At 47.5% G+C, this 23,932-nt stretch overlaps 1 protein-coding gene across 1 annotated transcript in view; it reads left to right on the forward strand.

The window, feature by feature from the left end:
* RBM20 (RNA binding motif protein 20) overlaps positions 1-23,932 on the forward strand; it is a 183,406-nt gene that overhangs the window by 126,899 nt on the left and 32,575 nt on the right. The window contains exons 2-5 of the mRNA XM_021700006.1: positions 7,851-8,937; positions 10,354-10,415; positions 12,504-12,598; positions 12,966-13,063. Coding sequence (XP_021555681.1) covers positions 7,851-8,937; positions 10,354-10,415; positions 12,504-12,598; positions 12,966-13,063 — 1,342 coding nt within the window. The remainder of the gene's footprint in view (positions 1-7,850; positions 8,938-10,353; positions 10,416-12,503; positions 12,599-12,965; positions 13,064-23,932) is intronic.

Here is a 23,932-nt window from a genome sequence, read left to right on the forward strand (position 1 = left end):
ATGGTGATAGTGATGGTAATGGTAAGAACAATGGTGATGGTACTAGTAATGGTGATAGTGATGGTGATGGTCAGGATGATAGCCATCATCATGGTTATGATGATGGTAAAAAGACTAGTAGTAGAAATGGTCCCTGCTGCCCTGCTCAGTGAATGCTTACTGTGTGCTAGGAACCATGCAGACCAATTTACGTACACCCTGTCGTTTAACTCTCAGGAAAAGCCTGTAGCTTAGATATAGCTGTCCCTGCTCTAACGATGAGGACCTTGAGGCTGAGAGAGGATAAGTATTTGCCACCATCCCCAACCTACAAGTGGCAAACTGGAATTCACACCCATTCTGATGCCACCTCAGAAACCTGTGGCCTTAGCCTCTGGGTTGTGCTTCTTCCCATCCCCCCCCCCAATCTGGGGTGCAGAGCACAATCACATTGATACGGCTGAACTGACTTTAACTCATCCTAGTGGTAATGAGGTTACCCCCAAGGACCTGAGTGACAAGTATCTCTTCCTCTGTGGAGGAATGTTTTCAGAAAGGGAAGGATGTGTTTTGTGATCACAGGAAATGTTCTTCCCAATAATGTTCCAGACAATGCCACACCCTTCCCTCTGTGCAGCACCTCACAGTTTGCAGAGGGATCCGACAACTCTTTACTTAACCCTATGTCAGCTCTCATAACGTAACCAAGCAAAGATTGTGACTTCTCTTTTTATAGATGAGGACACCGAGGCTCAGAGAGGTGGAGTCTCTTGTCCCCTGTGGCACAGCTGACAAGCCTCAAGCTAGGTCTAGAACCCACAATGCCCGATTCCTACCCCTGGTTCATACAGGGCAGCCTGCAGCCCAATTGTCACTCGCTATGTACTCTCCTTTCCTGCAAGTGAGGGAAGACTAAGAATCATTGTATCTTGAATAAAGATCCTTTTCTCCCAGGGGGTAACTAATGCCTTTTGTAAAGCCAGTTCTTAGTATACCCAAACTGGCCCGTTAGGTGCTGAGAAAAGAGTAGTGTTAGATAGAAACTGCCCCCTGGTGAGGGCCACAAGGCATGACATCCCCTGCTCGCAGGAGCACCCGTGGGGCCTGAGATGGATCTCCGCACCTGGAAAAGGTTGTCGGGCAGCCCGTACGTACCCTTGTGGGGGACTTTACTCCTGCATCCCAGTCACACCCTGGCCTAGTGACCAGGATGTGGGGCTCTTATTCCACCAAGAATGGAGGAGCATTCTGTGTCCCAAACCTCCAAGAAACAGGTGTCCCTGGTCAGCAGAGAGTCACAGCGAAGTGACTGCCTGAGTTTCCCCTGCTGCTGGGGCCTTCCGGTCAGTGCACTGTGTAGAGGAAACTGGAGAGTGAAGGGAACTCTCAAGTCAAGGTGGGGCCATGGAGGGAAACCATCTGAATTAAAAGCAGGTGGTTCAGGTAGGTTGGCTTTCTTATGACATTATTATGTTTATGAAGCAAATAAAGGAAAAGCATTGATTCATGTACAGAAATGTCCAAGCAGATGCAGGGGAAACTGGTTCAAGGCCTCCCTAGGAGGTCGTTCAGGAGCTGCCTGTGCTGGTCTCTTTGGGCAGTGCCTTTGGGTTGGCTTTATTCTCAAGCAGCCTCTCCTTAAGCGGTGGCTTAAATTCAACCAGTTTAGCAACCCAGGCATGGCAGGATGAAAGAATGTCTCTCTCCCAGTTGCTCCAACAAAATGTCAGGGAGTGTCCATCCCTGAGCCAGTCATTGTGGCCAGCGGACTCTGATTGGCTGGGCTTGTGTCCCATTGGATGGAGGTTACTGTCCCATTTGATAGATGAGAAAATTCTGAGTGTCGGAAAAATTAAGTGACGTTTCCCCATCATACAACCAGTAAGAAGCAGGGGGAAACCTGGGTCTCTAACCACAGTTCACCCTACAGCTGCCAACAGCTGATACATCTTTGCATCTGTAGGTGCCTTAATCAGTCCAGAATGTTTGTCTTTGTTCAAAGTTCAGGGACAGCCCTTGAGATGGCCTTTTCTTTCGTTGGTTACATTTCTCTAAAATGTCTGAGGCTTGAACGACCTCCCCCTGTGCCTTGCTGTCTCTGTGCTTACTGGTGTCGGAATACTCATCACCCTCTGATGATCTGGCTCCCCTGTGCCCTCAGCAAGATTTCTCTGCTCATCTCTGTGTTCCCACCACCTAGCAACTTTGCCTGGCGCATTATAAATGCTCAGTCCATGTAGGCCAAGTGAACAAACACATGAATGTCCCACTGGCCCCTTTGATGGAATCTCATTCTGAGCAGAGGCTCCTGCCTGTGTCTTGGGTGCTCTCCCTTCCTTTCAGAACCCGATGGGTTACATCACAAAAATCTTGCTGAATTTCCAGCACCCGGCCTGACTCAAACCAAGGAAGGACACTGCCTCACTCCTTGTGCCCAAATACTAATCCATCAGTGCAGCCTGCTTGGACTCAGAATAAAATATGAAAGCGCTTTGGGACAAATAATGAGCTTTGGGATAAATAATGAGCATTTTCAAGCCAAGACAGCTGTTTCGTTCTCTAGTGAATACAATATGTTGCACATCCTTTCAACACTATGGAATTAAACCATTAGAAACAGTTTTCATCTGGATCTCCTAAATATCCTGGCATTCTAAAGGCAACTAGTTCTCCTTTAAGTTATATTTTATTTTTAAAACTCTTGAGAGAAATGCTGCTTTAATTAAAAAATGCTGTCAAAGTGAGCAGGAAACCAAAGTTTTTAATGTAATTATGCACCAAGAATTCCTTGTAACAGTTAATGGCTCAGAAAGGCAACCTCGGCTCTGGGGGGGCAGTTAGTCTTGCAGAGGCCCGGGTGAGTCACAGTGGCTGTGCTGAGTGATAAGCTGTTCCTGTTCGGTGCCAGATGCCCAGGCTACAGAACTCCCTGTGCGGCACGCCCTCCTCCCCGGTCCGCACTTCCACTCCTTGGCTGCAAACTGTGCCACTGCACAGTTTCAGGAGAAGAAATGCAGCAGGTGTGGAGGACTTTGCCCCTCCCCCCCTCACCAGACAAGGGGGCATCCCCGCTACCACGTCCGGAGTTGTGGGGATCCCAGAAGGGGACTGCACGTTGCATCTCCCTGGTGCTTGGCGAGTGCCTTGCGTATCAAAGGTAGTCAGTATCTCTCTGAACAGAGTGGAGAGATAAATATGGATGGAGATGATAATTTGGTGATGAAATAGATAGTTCTGGGGCTTAGTTAGGCTTTTGGAGGCAAGGCCATTCTGTCAGGCACTAGAAGCTGGTTGGATGATCTGGGCTCTCACTAAGATTTTTGCTGTCACCCAGCTATGTGGCTCTGGGCAGGTCACTTTCTCTCCTTGTTGTGGGGCTGGGAGGATGATTTGATCCCTAACGGTCTGCAATTCAAAGCTTTCCCAGGTTGCCACTGATCCAACTGGGTTAAAGAAAGCTGACTTTGAAAAGGAAGAGACCTCTGGGTTTTTCTGGCTTCTGGCAAGGTTCCCAGAGGGTGTTGGGACACCCAGTCAGAAGGTCTGTGCTTCCTAGGCCCTTGGGGGGCATGAGTCTATACCAACCAGATCCAGCCAATACCCCTGTACCCACCACTGAGTCTCTGAGTGGAAGCTTCTCTTACATCTAATTTTCTTGCTGGATTATATTAGTTTCCTATTGTTTCTGTAACCTACTACTGGAAATTGAGTGGCTCACAACAATACAACTTTCTTATTTTATAGTTCTGGAGATCGGGAATCCAAAATCAGTCTCAAAGAGCCAAAGTCAAGGTGTCAGCAGGGCTGGTTCTTTTTTGAGGCTTAAGGGGAAATTCATTTCCTAGCCTTTTCCAGTTTCTAGAGAGTGCCTGCATTTCCTTGGCTCGTGGCCCCTTCCTCCGTTTTCAGAGCCCCAGCATTGCCTCTGCTTTCATCTCAGACCTCTGCTTCTGTCCTTGTATCTTCTCTCTCTGACTCTGATCCTCCTGCCTCCATTTTATAAGGACTCTTATGATTACATCGGGTCCACCCAGATAATCCAGGATAATCTCTCCATCTCACGATCCTTAATTTAATCACATCTGCAAAGTCCCCTTTGCCACGTAAGGTTACATTTACAGGTTCTGGGGATTAAGATTGGATTATTCAGCCTACCACAAGGATTATTCATTCAATTTCAAAACCTAGACTTGGGCAGGGAGAAGGATGTGTTGGAACTCCTGCTTTGGAATGGGGAATGGTAGGCACTCTTCTAGGCAAGTCACTCTGTACCTGATTGGGGTTTACGCTGTATACAACAGCAAAATCCATTTGCTTTCTGGGTATATTTAGATTCTCTTTTTTGAATTGTTCAAGGGTTTTTATCCACAGAAATGTCTACTGTCAAATGAGGGGTCCCCATCTTAAAGCCACCAGGTTCTGATGAGCCACATCCATTATGTTCCTTCTTCATTCCGTTCACTGAAGTTACTGAGTGACTACCAGGTACGAGGCAGCATGCCAGGATGATGCGAAAATCTCCACGCCATGCCCCGTTCCCTTGTGGAGCTAGCTTATGTCTAGTAGAGGGAGTAAGGTACATAAGCAATTATTTTTAACACAAAGCAGGATGTGTTAAGTGAGGTAACAGTGACAAACGGAGGTGGCAAGAATACAAGAAGGTGACATTAGTTCTAGCCCCTAGAGCTCTCAGATCATATGGCCCAGTTTGGGGCTTAGAAATATGATTGCTATATGTACCTGACTTTTAGGTTATTAACTCTAGTAGGCTAAGGATTTTAGGGCTTGCTTTTTCTTTCTTTCTTTCTTCCTTCCTTCCTTCCTCTCTCTCTTTCTTTCTTTCTTTCTTTAATAGGATGATGTGTCTCTTCTTTTTTAAGGATCTTTGGTTCAAAAGAGGTCCCTAACTCTGGTGACTCATATGAAATCAGTTCCACTCAAAGTTGGTGAAGGTTGGGGACAATATGAATTTGTGAGGCAAAGCAGAAGTTGGGAAGAAAATCTGTGAATCTTCTTATTTCATGCTGCGTCGGAATGGGTAAACTTCTGTAACCCGCGCCACTCGGAAGAGCACTTGTTTCTCGTCGCTGACCTACAAATACCCAGCGAGGTTGGCTTTCCTAGTTGGAAAGACAGCTCTTCTTGCGTGTCCTTTCAGAGGTGAAGGGGAATCTCCTGCAAGAGCTCCCTCCAGTCCAGAACACAGTTTTAGAAAATACAGCTGACTTCTCTGGGAAAAACAAAACCAATCTTGTGTTACCCCGGTCATGGAAATTAAGTTGGCACCTCATTATCACCTTGTTAGTGGGGACAGGCTGTGTTGTGGACAAACCTGGTAGGAAGGGTTGGCCCTGTGTGGGCAGGGTTTTGTGTTAAGCTTAATTGCTCTTCTAAAGCTCAGCTACTTAATACTACACAAGTAGAAATCTTTCATCAGACTCTTGACCATCCTCTTTTCCCTTCATATTCTCGCGTACATAGACAATTAGTGCCTCCCTAGCTCTGCTGCTGTCATGATTTGTGCTCCGGACGCACTGGGGCACCAAGGCTTGGCTGTAACCAGCACAACTACTCCAGAGGAGGAAAGCTCTGTAACCACCTTTAACCATGACTCCCCAGCCCCCCAATATCTTAAAATACAGCCAAACTCTTCTGTCCTGGGAGCACAGCAGGGCTGCTGGCTGGGTGAAGGTAATGTCTCTTCAGTGACTTACGGAAAACTCTTGATTTCTCACAGAATAGGAAAGAGTAATCCAAAATCATTTTTATCTGGCTCTGAAGTGTGTTTTACACTTATGTTTGAATATTGGTGTGCCTGATGTTCTGAGAACTCACTTCAAACAAAGCAGTGCTGCAGCCCATGAAGAGAAGGTATTCTCAGGGAGGGCTGAGACGCTGCTTACCTAACCACCTATGCCCCTTCTCTTCTTTTCAAAACCTGGCTGGGGTTTGAATCCCACGCCTGTATTCATCAACGGTGAGTGTTTGTAAGAAGGTCACTGCATCTTTCTGCACTTTAGATTCTTGCCTTGCAAGATGGGGTGAACCTTTTCCACCTAATAGGACTGATGGAGACATCAAAGGGGATGACATAGGCTGAGCACTGGTCACACAGGAGCATCGCACGCAGTAAATGTTAGGCTCTCTCCTATTCACCTTCCTCTCTACCACCTCCACACCTCCTCCCTGCCTCCCACGGTTCTCTCAGACCAATGCAAAGTGCCAGCCTAAGCAGAAGCCCTCTTTCCTCGAAACGTCTCCACAAAGTGGGAGAGCTGTGACATGGCCCACACTTTCTTTGTCTCCCCTTTTTTCCTCACTGGGTCCACCCCCAGCCTCTCTCTTCTTTGTTTCATCAGACTTACTCTGTCCAGAGCCTGTGACAGTGGAGACCTTGTGTGAAGGGTCCCAGCCTTGCTATTTCTGCCCCACACTCCCATAGGCATGCTGAATATAGAGCCTGGGTTGTCCATGGTAACCCCAGTTTCAAATGCTCAGTCCTCTTCTTCCCGTTAACATTAACATGACCTGGGAATTCCAGTTCATCAACATCCCAAACACATTTCCTCGATCACCCACTACCCAGAAGGAGAGTTGAAGACCCAGAAAATACGGTCTCACCAAAGAGCCCTGACAATGGTAACCACCTATCCAGACTTTCTGGGAAAGTCTGTCCCCTTTCCAGATCGTGCATCCTGGTTTTTGGTCAAGGAAACACCACAACCAACTAACAGAGGTCACATGAAAGGCACGTGTAAGACAGAACACCGCCTCAGTAAGCTTCTGTGAGCGCCTACCACTGCTTACGACTTCAGATTCAGAGTCTTCACTTGTAACTTTTTTGATTATTCCTTATGCTAGTTGGGTTTGAGAGTGGATTGAAGGGAGCTTGATTACTGTTGCTTTTGGATGTGAAATGAGGATTGGGATGAAAATGTGTTTGGCACAAATATACGCATAATTTACTCTGGATGTGAATGTGAAGCCTGCTTTTTTTTTTTTTTTTTTTTGCTTAACATATAGAGTATATGGATTTGCTCATGTCACTAATTTCTGTTGTTGTTGTAAACAATGACCTTACCAAATTTGAGATAGTATCTACCATTGGCAGTGATGGGGTGCGGCATGGATGGGGAGAGCGGAGACCAGGGGATTTTAGTATGTTGGAATGTTTCCTATTTTAACCTTGGTGTTGGGTATACTTTTTTGAATGTTTTAAAGATTACATAATAAAGTAGAAATTTACATCAATAGTAAATGATTCCTTGACATTTTATTATGTAGATATATCATAATTTACTTCGTTTAAACCGTCCCCTAACCCCTGTTATTGGAAACTGGTAATTTTCAACTTTGGACTCTTAAATGATGTAGTATTATTAAGCACCTTTGGGCATCAAGTTTTGTCTGCATTATTTCCTTAGGACAGATTTATAGAACTGAATTATTAGGTCAAAGAGTATGGCTGTAGTGAGTGCAGATTATCAGGCTATCTTTTAACAAAGTTGCACAAGTTTAGACTATCACTAACATTGTGTCCACTCTACTTTATCTTATCAGTACTGAATGCTCTTAGTAAAATATATATATATTTTTGCTATTTTGCTAGAGAAAAAAATTTTTCTATTGGTTTTAGCTTGTGTCTCTGATTACCAGTGAGATTGACCATTCTGTCATAAAATAATTTTTTCTATCGGAGTTTTTAAACAAATTGGTGTATGTGTGAATACAGGCTTTTTGCAGACTCACTTGTATGTGGGGTTTGCGTGGGTGGGTTTTATAGGAGATGGGGGACCAGGGATAAGCGAAGAAAGAGCCCCTGGCGCCCTGGGTGAAAACTAGCTGTGCATCTAGATTTTGTGTTTCTGCAGTGCCGCCAAGCTCCTGGACAAGAACCCGTTCTCGGTCAGTAACGCGAACCCTCTGCTTCCTTCGCCTGCCAGCCTCCAACTGGCTCAGCTGCAAGCCCAGCTCACCCTCCACCGGCTGAAGCTGGCGCAGACAGCTGTCACCAACAACACCGCGGCTGCCTCAGTCCTGAACCAAGTCCTCTCCAAAGTGGCCATGTCCCAGCCTCTCTTCAACCAGCTGAGGCATCCGTCTGTGATCAGCGCCCCCCACAGCCAAACTGGGGTGCCCCAACATGCTGCAACCATATCCAGTGCCCGGTTTCCTTCTAATGCAATTGCCTTCTCGCCCCCCGGCCAGACACGAGGCCCAGGACCCTCCGTGAGCCTTCCCAGCCAGCCTCCCAACGCCGTGGTGATGCATCCTTTCAGTGGGGTCATGCCTCAGACCCCTGCCCAGCCAGCAGTCATCCTGGGCATTGGCAAGACTGCGCCTGCTCCCCCTGCAGCAGGATTCTACGAGTATGGCAAGGCCAACTCCAGCCAGGCGTACGGCTCTGAAACAGACAGCCAGCCCAGCTTCCTGCCAGTCGTGGCCTCTACCACGGGCAGTGTGACCTATGAAGGGCCCTACAGCCACTCAGGGCAAGATGGCCAACCTGCCTTTCCCAAGGACTTCTACGGACCCAACTCCCAAGGGTCGCATGTGGCAGGTGGATTTGCGGCTGAGCAGGCCGGGGGCATGAAAGGCGAGGTAGGTCCGCTGCTGCAGGGTCCAAATAGCCAGTGGGAGAGCCCCCACGGATTGTCTGGCCAAAGCAAGCCCGATCTTACGGCAGGCCCTAACCTGTGGCCTCCACCCCGCAGCCAGCCCTATGAGCTGTATGACCCCGAGGAGCCCACCCCAGACAGGACCCCTCCTTCCTTTGGGGGTCGGCTTAATAACAGTAAGCAGGGTTTCAGCGGTGCCCGGCGGCGGGCCAAGGAGGAGCAGGCTCTGCTGTCCGTGCGGCCCCTGCAGGCTCACGAGCTGAATGACTTTCACGGTGTGGCCCCCCTGCACCTGCCACACATCTGTAGCATCTGCGACAAGAAGGCGTTTGATTTGAAGGTGAGTCCTCCACGCCAGCCAGGGAGCCACAGCTGGAGCCTGGGGGGCTCACGACCACAGCCCAACACTTGCTCCTCGGGAGCTAGGAACGGTTCCATTTGGGGACTCGGTGGCAGGATTTTGCCATCGGTACCCTCGATCAAAATTATAGTTATTAGAACGCAAATTCATCTCAGAAATGTATCAGGGCCACTCCCTTGTTTTAAGGCAAGTAAGAGATCCTTACCCATGATTATCGAAGAGAAAGCTGCGGCCGAGCGGGGGTTCAGGTGACCCCAGCTGCATTACAGAGAAGGGACTCAGGAACTGGTCTCCTGCCTCCTTGAGGAGGGCTCTTCCTCTCTGGTATGCCCAGAGTACATCGTACTGAGTATGGAAGGGGAGGAAAATGCTGGCCGAATTTTGGATGAGGGCCAGAGAGCACTTCTCAGGTGAGACCGAGACACATCACTGTAGAGCGCCTCAGTTTCCCATCTGCAAGACGGAGACGGAGCCTCATCGCACCTTCCCCGTGGTCATAAGATGCTTTGGGCCCATGTAAGCAAAGGTCTATTATAGTATAAATGCCCCCCCCAAATGTATTAATGATGCAGTGAAATATTCCAAAGCGATAATATTAAAAGAGCTAACATATAATAAATCCTTTCCGTATGCCAGCAGTAACGCTGTGAGGTAGATCCTATTATCAGTCTCATTTTGCAGATGAGGAAACCGAGGCCCAGAAAGAGGAAAGGACTTGTCCAGGGCCCCATAGCTAGAGAGCGGCAGAGTGGAGACTCGAACGTGGGTCTGGTGCTCCCAGAACCTGTGCGGCTTAAGCACTCTTAAGCAGCCTCTCTTCGCCCACACTGTCTGCAGAGCACGGTGATCCCGGTGTAGTGGGAGTCACGCCACAGTGTCCTTTGCCTCTGCTTGGGTCACACTGTGCAAGTTCATCCCTGCCATCAGTGGCGGAGGCGGGGGTGGCTGACACTGTGAGGCGATGGCCAATTTTGTCCCTCATAAGCCTTTCTTAAGCTTGGCAGCTCACTGTGAGTCCACCTGCCAAGATTTCCCCAACCAGTCATAGAAATGGGTGGGGTGTCTCGGGGGGGGGGAGAAAGGGAGGGGGAGGTGGGAGGTGCCATGAGACCAAGGGTCCACTGAGAGGGGAGGAGGGACTCTGGCTTGGGATTCTGGGCTCCTGTCCAAGATGGGTGCAGGATGTGGGGGCTGGACGGATGGATGGATGGACGGGAAAGCAGGTGTGGGGAGGAGCCCAGGAGGGAGAGGTGTTGGCAGGGTTGGTCCTATCTCTGGGCTCTGAGCCGCCCCCCACCCCCCCGGGCCCCAGCCTGACGGGGAAGCCTGCCCTCGTCCCTTTCCTTCTCATGGACTCAGTTCTACTTCGGTCACTTTCCTTTCCTTCTGGTCTAGGACTGGGAGCTGCATGTGAAAGGGAAACTACATGCTCAGAAATGCCTGGTCTTCTCTGAAAAGTGAGTGCTGGCCAGGAGAACAGGCGCATGCAGATGCTCAGGAAATATTCATTGAGCACCTACGGCATGTTCTGTTTTGGGTGCTGGGGAAGCAGCAGAGAACAAAACAGGCAACGTCCCTGTCCTCAAGGAGCTTATACTTAACGTGGGTGAGAGGAGCAGATGATAAAATAAACAAGTGACTTCGGCAGCATCCCTGGTGGTGAACCTAAGCAGAAAACAGCGTCAGGACAGGGCAGGAAGCATGTGGGCGCATGCATGTGCCCTCCAGGGGGCTGGCCCTTGCATTTTAAATAGGGTGGTTGGGGAAGGGCCTCTCTGAGGACACCTCAGGAGGGAGTGGAATGAGCTCATGGCTGTCTGGGGGACAGGTACTCCCAGGGTGGAGAGAACAGCAAGTTTGAAGGCCCTGGTGTGGCCCTGGGATGCTCAGGCAACATCGGTGTGACGAGAGCGGAGTGCTGGGGTGAGGAGCCAGGGAAGGTGCCAGGGCCCAGATCCTGAGCTCCTGGGCTTCTTGTGAGGACTTTTTGCTTTGAGAGTGAGTGGAGTATCAGAGAGCTGAACAGAGTAGTGATGCTCTCTGGCTCCACTGAGCGGGGCTGTGGCTGCTGGGCTGAGAAGAGAAAGGGATGGATTGAGGGCAGAGCAGTAAGCAGGGGGCTGGGGTCCTCCAGGCAGAGGAGAGGGCACATGGCCCAAGATGTGAACAGCAGACTGGACTTGAGTGTTTTGAGAGAAGTACATCAAAAGGCTTCCCTTTCTTATTCACAATAGCCAGTGGGTGGAAGCAACCCAAATGTCCACTGACAGATGAACAGATTAACAAAATGTAGTCTATCAATACACTGGAATATTATTCAGCCTTAGAAAAGGGACCTCTGACCTCTGTGACAACATGACTAAACCTTGTGGACATTGTGCTCTGTGAAGTAAGCAAGTCACAAAAGGACAAATACTGGATGATTCCACTAATAGGAGGTAGCTAGAAGAGTCAGGTTCATAGAGACAAAAAGCAAAATGGTGGTTGCTGGAGGCTCAAGGGAGAGGAAGTGGGGTGTTCGTTTTTAATGGGGGCAGCTTCAGTTTTGCAAGATGAAGAGTTCTGGAGATGGATGGTGGTGATGGTTATACAACAAGGTAAATGTGCTTAATGCCACTGAATTGTACACTTAGAAATGGTTAAGACGGTAAATTTTGTGTTATGTATATTTTATCACAATTAAAAAAAATAATTTTATAAGGGTCTCCCTTTTCTGGCTCCCTCTTTTTTTACTGTGTTAAAAATCACTTAAGATTCACCATCTTAACCATTTTATTTTATATCTTTATTATTTTTTTTAGTAAATATATTATTATTTTTATATATAAATATATATATTTAGTAAATATATTTTATTATTTTTTTAGTATGCTCCACAGCAAGGGTGGAGCCCAATGTGGGCTTAACTCACAACCCTGAGATCAAGACCTGAGCTGAAATCAAGAGTCAGATGCTTAACCGACTGAGCCACCCAGATGCCCCCATTTTAGTCATTTTAAAGTGTACAATTGAGTGGTATTTAGCAGATTCACAAGGTTGTGCTAATATTATCACTATGGAGTTCCTGAACATTCTCATTACCCCAAACCCCATACCCATTAAGTAGTCATTCCCTTTTCCCCTCCCTTGTAGTCCTTGGCAACCACGAATCTGCTTTCTATCTCTGTGGATTTGCCTCTTCTGGACATTTCATACGAATGGAGTCATTTAATATATGACCTTTTATTACTTTTTTCACTCAGCAGAATATTTTCAGGGTTCACCCATGTTGTAGCATATATAACCTTTTTATGCCTGAATAATATCCCATCGTATGTAAGTACCACATGTTGTTTATCTGTTCATCTTTTGATCTCTATTTGGGTTGTTTTTACCTTTTGGCTATTGTGAATAGTGCCGCTATGAGCATTCATGTTCAAGTTTTTGTTTGAACATCGGTTTTTAACTATTTTGGGCCCATGGCTAGGAGTGGAATTTCTGGGTCATATGGTAATTCTTCATTTAACTTATTGAGTTCCTGGTTCCCCTTTTCCACCCCTCTCCAGTGCTGGTATCCGGTGTGTACTCAGTTCGGCGGAGGGAACGCTGTGTTCCTCTCCAAACAGCACAGCCGTTTATAACCCTGCTGGGAACTCTGAAGGTGAGTAAGGCCCTTCGGGTGGGCAGCTTGAAGCAGAAACCAGCGTTCCAAAGGCTTATGATGTCAGGTCTTTAATAACTAAACTTCCCTGCCGATGTGCCCTATCCTACCCCCCCCACCATCTATATGTATATATGTAAAGCAAACAGATCCCAAGACACTAAAATATATTGGCATTACTGTCTAGGCTCTTAGAGACATAAATCTTTGTTGTCAATATGCCCAGGGGTAAAAATCACACCAATCACTTATCAATATATGAAGAGGAAATTTTAATTTTTTTTTTCCAACTTACATCCTAATAATGACTTTTGAAGGTAAAGTAAATGACTAGGATTTCACACAGCTGGTGTAATTTATCATTTAGATTATGCCTCAAATCTTGGATCATCATACGCGGCCATTCCAGCAAGGTCATTTGCTCAGTCAAATCCCACATTTCCTTCGGCTTCCCCTGGGACAAATGTGAGTACAGAAGCATTTTCTCCATTGTCACTGTCCACGCATTTGTATCACCGGCTCCGCCTGGGTATAGAGGTACACAGAGGAGGCTGGGATGAAGCTGGCGCAAATGTGCCTTTGTGTAGTACAGGAAAACGCGTCCCGTGGGCAGAGGTCAGTTGTTTAATTCAGCTAGTATTGAAACACATAGATAAAAAAACTAACATACTTAAGATCAAAAGCATGCCTAGACTTTCTAGCATTCGATATTTGTTTTGGGGTGGGGGGGAGGTTTGAGCTTTTGTATGTGTGTGTGTTTTTAAGACTTTTTGTATTTTATTCAAGTTGGTTATTTCCTATGATTGGGTAATTCTGAAGGTTGAACCAGAAAGAGAAAATGTGTTTGAAAGTAAGGACCGTGTAGTCATGGTATTTGTTGGCCCTTTGGGGAAATAATTGCTTCTATGAAATCCTTTTTGGTTGTGTTTTCGTTCCTCTCTCTACAACCTGCTCTTCAGTCCCCCAAAGCTTCATTCCTCCTTTTCCCACTGATGGTGACAGTTTCCTTTCCCTCTTGGTTTTGCTGTTTGCCCACCGCGTGTGGCCTCTTCCTCCCGAAGCTGTTGGGCACCTCCTCTCCTGAGAAGACATGGAAGGAGGTGGGAGACACAGAACCAGACCGGCTGTAAAACAAAATGTGTGTGGCCAGACCCTGCTAGAGGGTGCGTGTCCGTGTGTTTGTGGCCATGCCTGTATTTCTTCCAGTTTGTGGCGGCGGGGAGCAGCTCTTTCTCTCCTCTCCTGCGACCCACCAGCACGAGCTCCTGAGAGCGGGCCCCGCATGCCGTCCCCTGCACGCTGCTGCTTTGGGGTGTCATGCAAACTTCGGGAGGGCAAGCTGAGAAGTGTAGGTGTTAGGCCCTGGGGGATGAGTGAGTGGGGAGGCCTGCCTGGGCGGAGATTTCCATTTGTTTGTGTCTGTCTGTGTGTGATGTTTAATGGGAGAAGCGCTCCAAGGCGGAGCTCTGGGCCAACAGCCCACGCACGTTTTGGTGAAAGAGAATTTTATGGTTTCCCACTCTGCACTCTCCATGCTGAGGGCCACGCTGGGGTAGTGCAGCTTTGGGTCAGTCCCAGGAGAGCAGAATGGCTGGGTTCAGTGAGGAGACCTGTCATTTGTCTTTGACCTTGTGTCTGGACGGGGGTGCGGGCAGTGCCAGCAGCAGCCCCACCCCAGGGCCTGTTTCCCACTGTGGATCATGGAGGCATGTCTGTGCCCACAGCCCTGCTCTGACATCTTAGCCCTAGGACAAAGGGACTGTGACCAGGCTGGGGAGGCTGGACTAGGCGGCAGGTGGGCCAGGGGTCGGGGCAGGGAAAGGGAGCCAGTGTCAACTGAGCCCCTTTATAAAGGGGAAGAGGCTGAGTGGTGGCGGAGAAGCCAGAGCCGGATGCCTGTGCGTCTGTTCCGTGCCTCAACCCCGCCCTCCAGCACTGACCCGTGAGCCGGAAGCCCTTTCCTGTGGGTGTGGAGCCAAGAGACCTAAGGTCGAGCCCTAGTCTGGAGCCCACCAGCAAGTCACTTTATTGCTCTGAGGCTCCGTTTCCTTAAATGGGGGAATCACCCCACTAATAATGACTTTCGAAAGTAAAGCAAACAGCTGCATCTTTACCCGACTTGTGTAATTGATCATTTGGATGATGCCTCAGATCTTGGAAGCTTCACACCCTCCGAGCGGTCTCCTGAGGGGTGGTCGGAGCTGGAAGGTGGTAGCCAGGTTGCACAGAGACCAGAGCTGTGACGAGGATCACGCATGACACGGACACACGGCGGCGTGAGAACTGCGCACGCGGCAGAAGCACCAATGGCGGCGACGGAGCAACTAGTCCTTTTAACCCCCTGTGGGGAACCTATCCCGTCCAAGGCCGCGCTGTCACGTGACTGCCCCATGGCCGATGGCTGGCCGGGGGGAGGAGCCCCGTGACCTTGGGCACGTGTCGGTGGTAGTGTACCTCCCTCCCGCGCAGATCTGTCTGGTACTTCCTGTGGTCGTGTCTACTCCTTCTTAGAGACGTCGCCAGGCTTCCATGAAAGCACTCTACTTATGCGTGTGGTGGGCACAAGCGAGCTGATGATTCCTGTTGATAATGATTCCATGATAACTCGTGTCAATACACGAGCAGAAGCTCTGAGTGCAACTTCGTCCAAACGCCTAGAGATGAGAGTTCATCCGGCTTGAGTCTGAGGAGGGGCAACACTAGGAGCCCTTCGCTTTCCGCCCTGGCAGCCAGCAGGAGACGGAGACCCCGGACATTGCAGGCTGATGATGCTGACCATAGCTAACATTTATATAGTGCTTAATAGGTTCTTAGCATTTTTATATGTATTATGTCATTGAATCCTCCAGACAACCCCGTGACGTGAGGAAACTGAGGCGCAGAGAGACTAAGTGCTTTGCAGAAAGTCACACAGCTGATAAATGGAAGTGTTGGGATTTGGCCTGGCTCTAGAAGCCTCTCTTGTAACCACTGAGCCCTGCTGCCCCTTTTTGAGGGTCTCTGAGTTCTCTTCCTTGCTATGATTCTCTCTTTAGTGAGCCTTTTCCTCCCCCCCCCCCCCCCCCCCCCCATCCACTTCCACGCCACACACTGCTCAGCAGGATCTGAAGCTGCCTTGGGGATGGCAAGAACTTCTTGGGCTTCAGCTAGCCGTCAGCCATGGAGCAAGGTGAAGGGGCCAGTGAGACCTGGCACCCAAATTCTTCTGCATTGTGACAGTACCCCAAGATGAGCTGTTTGGAGACATTTCCTACAGATCCAGTGGATGGGGAGGGGCACCACCTGACTGGTCTTACTGTTGTAAGTTCCGTGAGGTCTTGTTGGTCACATGAACCTTCCCAAGGACGTCTGGGGGACAAGGACAAAGCCTGCCCCAACCAGTCTCTGTATCATCAGTGCCTGGATGGTCACATTTTCTGTCAGATTCTGGTCCACCAAATGCAAGTGTGTCTGTCTTCAGGAAAACTGGAAATACACAAATACTGACATTTGGAGAAAAGACGAAAAATGAAGAGCTGATTCATCTGCTACAGAAAGAGACTTTGCAAGGCTCCTTTAAGTAGCAGAGGTGTCCCTCAGACAAATTATTGTTTTTTCTGCCTACAAACACTGACCTCCAAAGATAAGCAGATACATCAAGGGGTGATTACTCTGTTACCAGAAGACACTTTGTGAGGCTCGAGGAGTGCCCAGTGGGCTCCTTTTGTATATACATTTCTATTCTTTTTTTCTGCTTACATAATTTATGCTCTTAGTGAAAACTCAAACAGAAAAGAAATATTTCATGAGGACAGGGAAATTCCTCCATTATCCCCCTCCCAGCCCTCAGAGAGAACCCATAAAAGCTTTGATGCATTTTTTTCTTCAGAAATGTTTTCTGGTCCTGTGCCAGGGCTTTTTAAGGCCCATTCCACTTACATACAGCTTTTCAGAAACACATTTGGTTGAGTAAAACCAGAACCAGCCAGGACTCTGCCATTATAATATCACTGTTATTCATGGAGCAAAGAGCAATTGCTGTCTCTAAAGCTCCCTGTCTTTAAGCAGGAAAACAAAGCGACACAGGGCTCTGGGAATGGGCTTTCGGAAGGTCTCTGCACTACTGCAAAATCTAAAAGGACCAAACAACCCATCTACCACCTGCACCAAGCCCAGGCTGGGCTGAACGTTCGCTTCTGTCAGCTCCGTGGGAGTGTGAGCCTTTCATTTCTTGTTTATTGTTGACAGAGATGGGACACTGAACTGACAGTGGTGTGCTGGGTTTGCTGCTGGTGGTGGCGGTGATTTGTGCCCGTCCCTCCCACCCCAGGGTCCCAGGAGAGGGGTGTTCACTTTCACTTAAGCTTTTGCCATTTGACAGAGCAGAGGCACTTTATCCTTGGCTGCCTGAGTAGTCATAAACAGAGTAATCGGGTTCCTGGAAGGGGCCATTGGGGCCTTCTCAGGTTGTAAATAGTTTTCTTGTGCTTGTCCAGGATGCACTTTGCATGCTGACATTTCCACAGCCACCTCGGAGCTTATGTAGTGCTGGTGCTGCTGACAGGCTGCCCTGGCCCGGGAGGCCAGACATCTTGTTCAGGGTTTCTTTCTCACCAGAACCCTGCCCACCAGAAAACTTGTATAAGTAAGGAGACTGAGGCACAGAGAAACATACATGTTTGTGGAAGGCCAGAGGTTTAAGTTGCTCCTCAGATGACTGGCAGTTCCGGAACTTTCCTCTGTCTGTCTGCTGTGGCCTTCCTGGTCCATGGCTCAGAGCACCCTGGTCTCCTGACTTGCAGAGAGCATGAAGAGCAGTAACTGATGTGGCAAAGGATACCTGTCCCTCCCCTGCCCCTCCAGCTCTGTCCTTGCTCTTGGGCCCTGGGTGGGGGTCACCTTGTGCATTTTCAAAGCGAGCAAAGAGCGAGGGGGAAACAGGATACTTGAGTGGCTTTTGTTTTCTGGAGGTTTTTTCCTTTTCTTTTTACAAATCTTAAGTATTTTTTCTTGTTGCAAAAGTAGTACAAACATAGTATAAAAAATCCAAACAGTAACAGAAATATAAAAAAGAGAAAATCCAGCTCTACAGGGAAAACTGACAGTAAATGTCTTATACTGTTCATCTCTAGCTAGTGTACGTGTGCATGTTTAATTAGAAAAAGTATATATTTTTGCAAACGTCAGAAAATGCCATATAATATTGTGCAACTTGGTTCTTTCAATACGTATTTTAATTGGTGTCTAGACGTCTTTCCATATCTAAACATAAAACCCTATCTTATGCTGTAACACCATCTACTGAATGCATTTACCTTGATTTATCAAGTCTGCGAATGATCGATTTTTCGGCAAGACCAGAGTTGTAATCACGAATCAACCACTGTTTAGTTGCCCACAGTTAGTTTCTCCTAGGCATCAGAGTGTAAGATTCTGTGACTCCAAGGTTTACAGGGATATTGAAGTTACTTGGCAGGTGAACCACCCAAGACCTGTAGGCAGGTCTGGCACCAATAAAAATAGATGTACTTAAAGTCAAAGCTAGTATGCTTTATAAAATATATGAAAGTGTCAATAAAGATATCTGTGTCTCCCCTCCAAGTTAAGCCAACATCCATAGCTATGCAACCCATGCCCATCTGCTATCTGCATAGTATGTTCAAAATCCACACCATAAGGAATAAATATTTGCCCTGTGTCTGTCCTCAGGTGTGTTTAGCACAAAACCAGAGGCTGTGTCAGGTGAAATTAGGGTCACATCCAAAGGAGATCAGGCTGGAACACAGAAATTGTTTATTGAAGATCCAATCTACGCTTTGTCGCCCTAGGAGGGACTTGGAGAGACTCCTCTCATTCAGCAGGCCCTTTGCCCTAAGCCACATTTTTATTGCAACTTTGTGGGTTATTGAACTCAGTCTCTTCTTTGAACTCATCTATGAAGCCTGTTCCCACCTGCATCAGAGGGCATGGAAAGGTCTCAGAAAGTTCCTACACAGTCTGTTTGCTGCTTTCACATTTCCATCCATTTATAAAAGATTGAGTGAGTTGAGAGGCCTGGGACCCAGCCAGATGAACCATTAGAAGCAGCATCTGGTTTTAAGTAAGTGACTTTGGCGTGTGAAAATGGCCAGCCCAGGCCCCTGATTGCACATGGGGGCATTCCAGGTCTGAGCGGGCCTGCAGGCCGACTGAAGTGGCCCCCAGGCTGGGAAAAGATGACTGTCCCTTTAGGTTAGTAGTCAGGACTTTGGTTATAACCCCTGACACCTTAGCTCTCTTAGAGATTTGACTTTGGGCTGACAGTTACAGATGCACCTGTCGCATGTGTGCCTTCCAGGCAGAGCAGTGGGTGGGACGTCAACGCAGCGCATCAAAAAGTCAAGTTGGTGAAGTCTTAAATGATTCTCTCTAAATACATCTACTCTTCTGCCCCAGAGCACATATACACTTAATACACATCTTTTAAAGTGTAGTTTTTGTAACTTTTACTTTTTTTTTTTTTTAAGATTTTATTTATTTATTTGAGAGAGAGAGAATGAGAGACAGAGAGCATGAGAAGGAGGAAGGTCAGAGGGAGAAGCAGACTCCCTGCTGAGCAGGGAGCCCGATGCGGGACTCGATTCCGGGACTCCAGGATCATGACCTGAGCCGAAGGCAGTCGCTTAACCAACTGAGCCACCCAGGCGCCCTGTAACTTTTACTTTTAATATATTTCAGATTTACACAAAAGTTGCCTTAAAGGTGTATCTTTTGCCCAGATTCACTACTCCTTTACATTTTGGCCTGTTTATCATTCTCTATCAATCTCTCTCTCTTGTCCTTCTGTTCATCCATCTTAATCTATCTGTCTATTCATCCATCCATCCGTCTAATCATTTATGCATTTTTTTTTCTGAACCACTGGAGACATTGTACCTCTTCACCCCTAACAATGTCAGCATGAATTTCTTAAGAACACAGACCTTCTCGGGGCGCCTGGGTGGCTCAGTCGTTAAGCATCTGCCTTCAGCTCAGGTCATGATCCCAGGGTCCTGGGATCAAGCCCCGCATCGGGTTCCCAGCTCAGCGGAAAGCCTGCTTCTCCCTCTCCCACTCCCCCTGCTTGTGTTCCCTCTCTCGCTGTGTCTCTGTCTCTCAAATAAATAAATAAAATCTTAAAAAAAAAAAAGGAACACGGACTTTCTCTTACATAATCACAGTACAGTTGAATTTTTTTTCTCAGTCGGGGACCATCATAGCATATCCTTTAACTGTTGGGGGAATGAAGGAGACATATATATTTTAAGGAGCCTGTTAGATGCCAGGCATCGTACCAAGGCAATTTACATACTTTATAGCATTTTTGTCTTCTAAAGGGTCCTGTGAAATCAATTTTTATTTTCCCTGTTTTATAGATAAGCAAACTCAGTCTTGGAGAAATTCAGAAACTTCCCCAGGGTTAGTCACTGGGGTGTAGACGCAGATCCAGGTCTTGTCTGATGCTCACTGCCTGGCCTTGGTCCCTGGAGAACTTACGGCCCAGACTTGGTGTGTGTCTGTCCCCAGGGAGGCACCAGGCCTGCCTCTTTAGTTCACCCCAATAGATCATCTCACCTCTTCTAGGCGCTGCAGGCACAGAGTCATTCAGGGAGTGGCAGGGCTCGCTCTTCAGCAAGGTGCTCACTGCTTGGAACTTATCTTCAGCCCTGTAAAAATGAGACCACCCCCAACATAGGCACGTCTGCAGGATGAACTTGCTTGTGAACATGTGCATATGCTGAAACCAGCTGATCACATAGAGAGGGAGGGCAAAAACATTACATTCACTGGGACGGCGGGTGGGAAAGACACAGGTTTCCTGCTTACGCCCAACACAGTTGGGGAAGGTTATCATTGTCTTAGATCCTAGGGTTTAGCTGGGCAAGTCTTCTGGGAGGAGTGGAATTGTAGAATTTAGAACCACACAAACACAGATATTTCACATCTGGAAAGGACTCTCGACATTTGGGTTACCTCCCTCATTCCAGACACTAGGAAACTGAGGCTCAGAGAGGAAAATGAGTTTTTCCCTGTCATGCACCCAACCAGTGGCCAGGCTGGGACTCGGATCCAGGTCCCCTGTCTCCCACTACATCTGGAAGCCCCACGCTTCTTACAGCCCAACCCCTTCATCATCGACTCCTACCTACCTCAAGCAGCCACTGCCCTGCGTGCCATGTTTGGAAAAGTACTGTATCTGCCAAAGAAAGTACTTATATTAGTGAGTAATTAACTAGTTACCCATTTTTATTAATCAAAAACACAGACATACCATTCAGAATTTCTCATCAGCTTAAGATCTAACCAGGGTTACCATATTGATAGAATAAAGAGACTCAACTCAGGTTTTTTAAATGTCAAAAATCATGACCCTCCTTTGAAATACTATTACCTTCAAAGACCCTTAAGGACTCATTAGAAAACCCAGGCTGGGAATTAGTGTATAGCATCATATGGCATCCTCAAAGGCACTCAGGGTCATCTGTGCCCCCTGTGGACAAATTTTACTCTAGCTGTTCCGCTGAAGACCCCATTCCCCTGTCCTCTCCCTGTCCCGCTCTCCTCCCTCCCTTTTTCTGCCTCATTGTTCGGATCTGCCATAGAGCATAAAGCAAATAATAGCCGCGTTTATATAAACGGTCTCAAGAATAGATTAGAATGCTTATGCATATAACTGGACACCTGTTATGAATCAAATATGACTTTGAACCTAATTGAGTTTAATGGAAAGGTATTTTAGATTTATGACAGAAAAGAACGTAGACCAAACTATCCTAAATCAAATATTTACAAAAGAATATAACACATAAAAAATGTTGTGTTTTTTTTTTTTCTAACCAGATAGGGTTTCTCACTTGCCCTGAAGCCAGACACAACACAAACAAACCATTAACATGGCGATTCTCAAGATTTTTCAGTCCTCAAAATTTTCATTTCATGGGTCACTTCAGAAAATGAGAAATGGAAGTAAACCGGTTGAAGTGAAGAGGCCGCTGGTGGTCCACTGGAGGTCCTTGACCTCCACCCTGAGTCAGTCAAGTGCAGACCCATGGGTCCCACCACCAGTTGAGAAGCTCCAAATTAGTATAAGTAGCTGGGAGGCTGCTAAAAGTCTCATGACGATGTGATATTAAGTGACAACAAGGGAATCGATAAAATCCAACTTTTATTTCTGATTAAAAATCTTGGGAGAAGAAAGTGCTCATGAAATATATTTTTAAAACTTGAGAGTAAACCTTAACTGAGACCCATTCATTTTAGGACCGAACAGTGTCCACGGCATGAATTCCTCTTGCGCTTTAGTGACTGGCAGCTGAGGGGGTGCTTACTCTTCAGGAGGCCTGTTCCCCTGCCCAGCAGCTCGGGTACAAGCCTTGTGGGCAGCTTTTCCCAGCCCGGAGGAGACAGTGAGAGAGGTGCTGGCCTTCATGCTGGTCACTAGGCAACCGGACAGGCAAGGAGCAGGGAGCGGCCCAGAATGGCCCCGTGGTTTAGTGTGTCTGCCCTGTCGTCCAAGCACGAGTTAGCCCAGGCTGACCACAGCAGTGTCACATGGGGCAGAGGCATGCTTGCTTGGAGGAGGCCAGGCAGAGCACCCAGCTCGGCCTACCTGTTGATAAACTCTGAGGACCAGCCGCTTTGCCCTGCCTCAGAGCTCAGCTGCATCTGTGGTCTTTGTGTGGCCCACTCACCCTAAAGGAGAGACAGAGATCCTGCATCTTAGGTAGTCATCCTGGAGAAGAGTTCAGTTCTTATTAGCCAGGCTCAGACGCCAAGTCTCAGAGCTTACAAAGAGCTCTGTTTGCACTCCTTGGAGGTGCAGGTTTGCGCTGGGAGCTGCCTGGGCCTTAATGCTCAATCCCGTTCCTTTTTGGGAAAGTTCTTGACCTCTGGACATGGTGCAGGGGGAGGTCTGCAAGGGGCATTTGGGTTTCTCCAATTCAGGGCTGAGCCATGAAAGGAAATTCTTACTGACTCTAATTGTCCTCAGCCCAGATGAGACAAGTGAGGGCTTTTGTGATAGAATCACCCAAATATTAGCCCTCGCGAGGGACAAGACCCACATCAAATGTAATTGATGTTGAAGTTCACTTGATCATAGAATATGGTGATTATGCAAATGTGGGCTATGCTATTAGACCACGTTCCAGGTTTGGAAAATTGCATCCTTCTCTTGCACACTGGATTAGCTTCTGGGTGCTAATTCTTGAACCTCCCAGAGACCCCAGGCTGATTCAGGTTTGCACAGACAAAACAGATGCACTTCCTCCCAGAGTTTGGATTAGGCCCTGGTCTTGGCTTCCAAACTGTGCTCCTCAGAGGTCCTTTGGGGCTGCTGGCTGGTGGCGGCGGCAGGGGGCTGGACCCCGGGGTTTGTCGTCTCCTCTTATTTGTGGAATATATTGGGCTGGTGAGCAAGCTTGTATTTGAGGGGAGGATTCAAGGCTAACACAGTTGTGAAAGCCACTGCCCTAAACCACAGGTTGTTGTCGTGGGCGTCTGTATATAAGGTTCCCACAAATCCTTGCTGTGCTCTTTTTTCTGTAGTCACACAATATGAGGTATGTAAGAAAAATGTTAAAAACCTCTTTCCTCCTACTTCTTTCCAGTTCTGCTCTTTGAAGATAACTAGTGTTGACAAGTTGATAGGTATCCTCCCCTGCCTGCCTTTCTCTGTCTGTGCTAATATCCTTGAAAATTTTTTCATTATGAAAAATTTCTAACGTACAGAACAGTACAGACTAGTATAATTTAACCCCGAGTTCCAACAATGATCAAAACTTCAGGGGCGCCTGGGTGGCTCAGTCGTTAAGCGTCTGCCTTCGGCTCGGGTCGTGATCCCGGGGTCCTGGGATCGAGCCCCGCATCGGGCTCCCTGCTCGGCGGGAAGCCACTCCCCCTGCTTGCGTTCCCTCTCTCGCTGTGTCTCTATCAAATAAATAAATAAAATCTTTAAAAAAAAAACAAACTTCACAACACTTGCTCGATGTGTCTCTTTCTCATGTACTGATTTTTTGTTTTGTTTAACAAAAAAGGCATTGTCCTATGCGTGTTATCTGACAACTTGGGTTTTTTTTGCTTAACTATCTTAAAATTATTCCTTCTCAGTTCATTTACCTCTGCCTTTTAATGGGTCTGTCGTCTTCCATTGTATGCTTGAACCATCATTTACTCAAACATGCCCCTATTCTTGGACACGCAGCCTGTTTCCAGAATTTTTTGCCACCTTATAAATAACTGCAGTGTCCTTGAACATAGGTGCTTATATATTGGTGCATTTATTTCTGTAGGATAGATTTCCAAAAGTGGGATGGCAAGATCATGGGCTATCTGTAC

This window comes from Neomonachus schauinslandi, chromosome 6 (assembly GCF_002201575.2).
Source record: "Neomonachus schauinslandi chromosome 6, ASM220157v2, whole genome shotgun sequence".
NCBI classification, from domain to species: domain Eukaryota; kingdom Metazoa; phylum Chordata; class Mammalia; order Carnivora; family Phocidae; genus Neomonachus; species Neomonachus schauinslandi.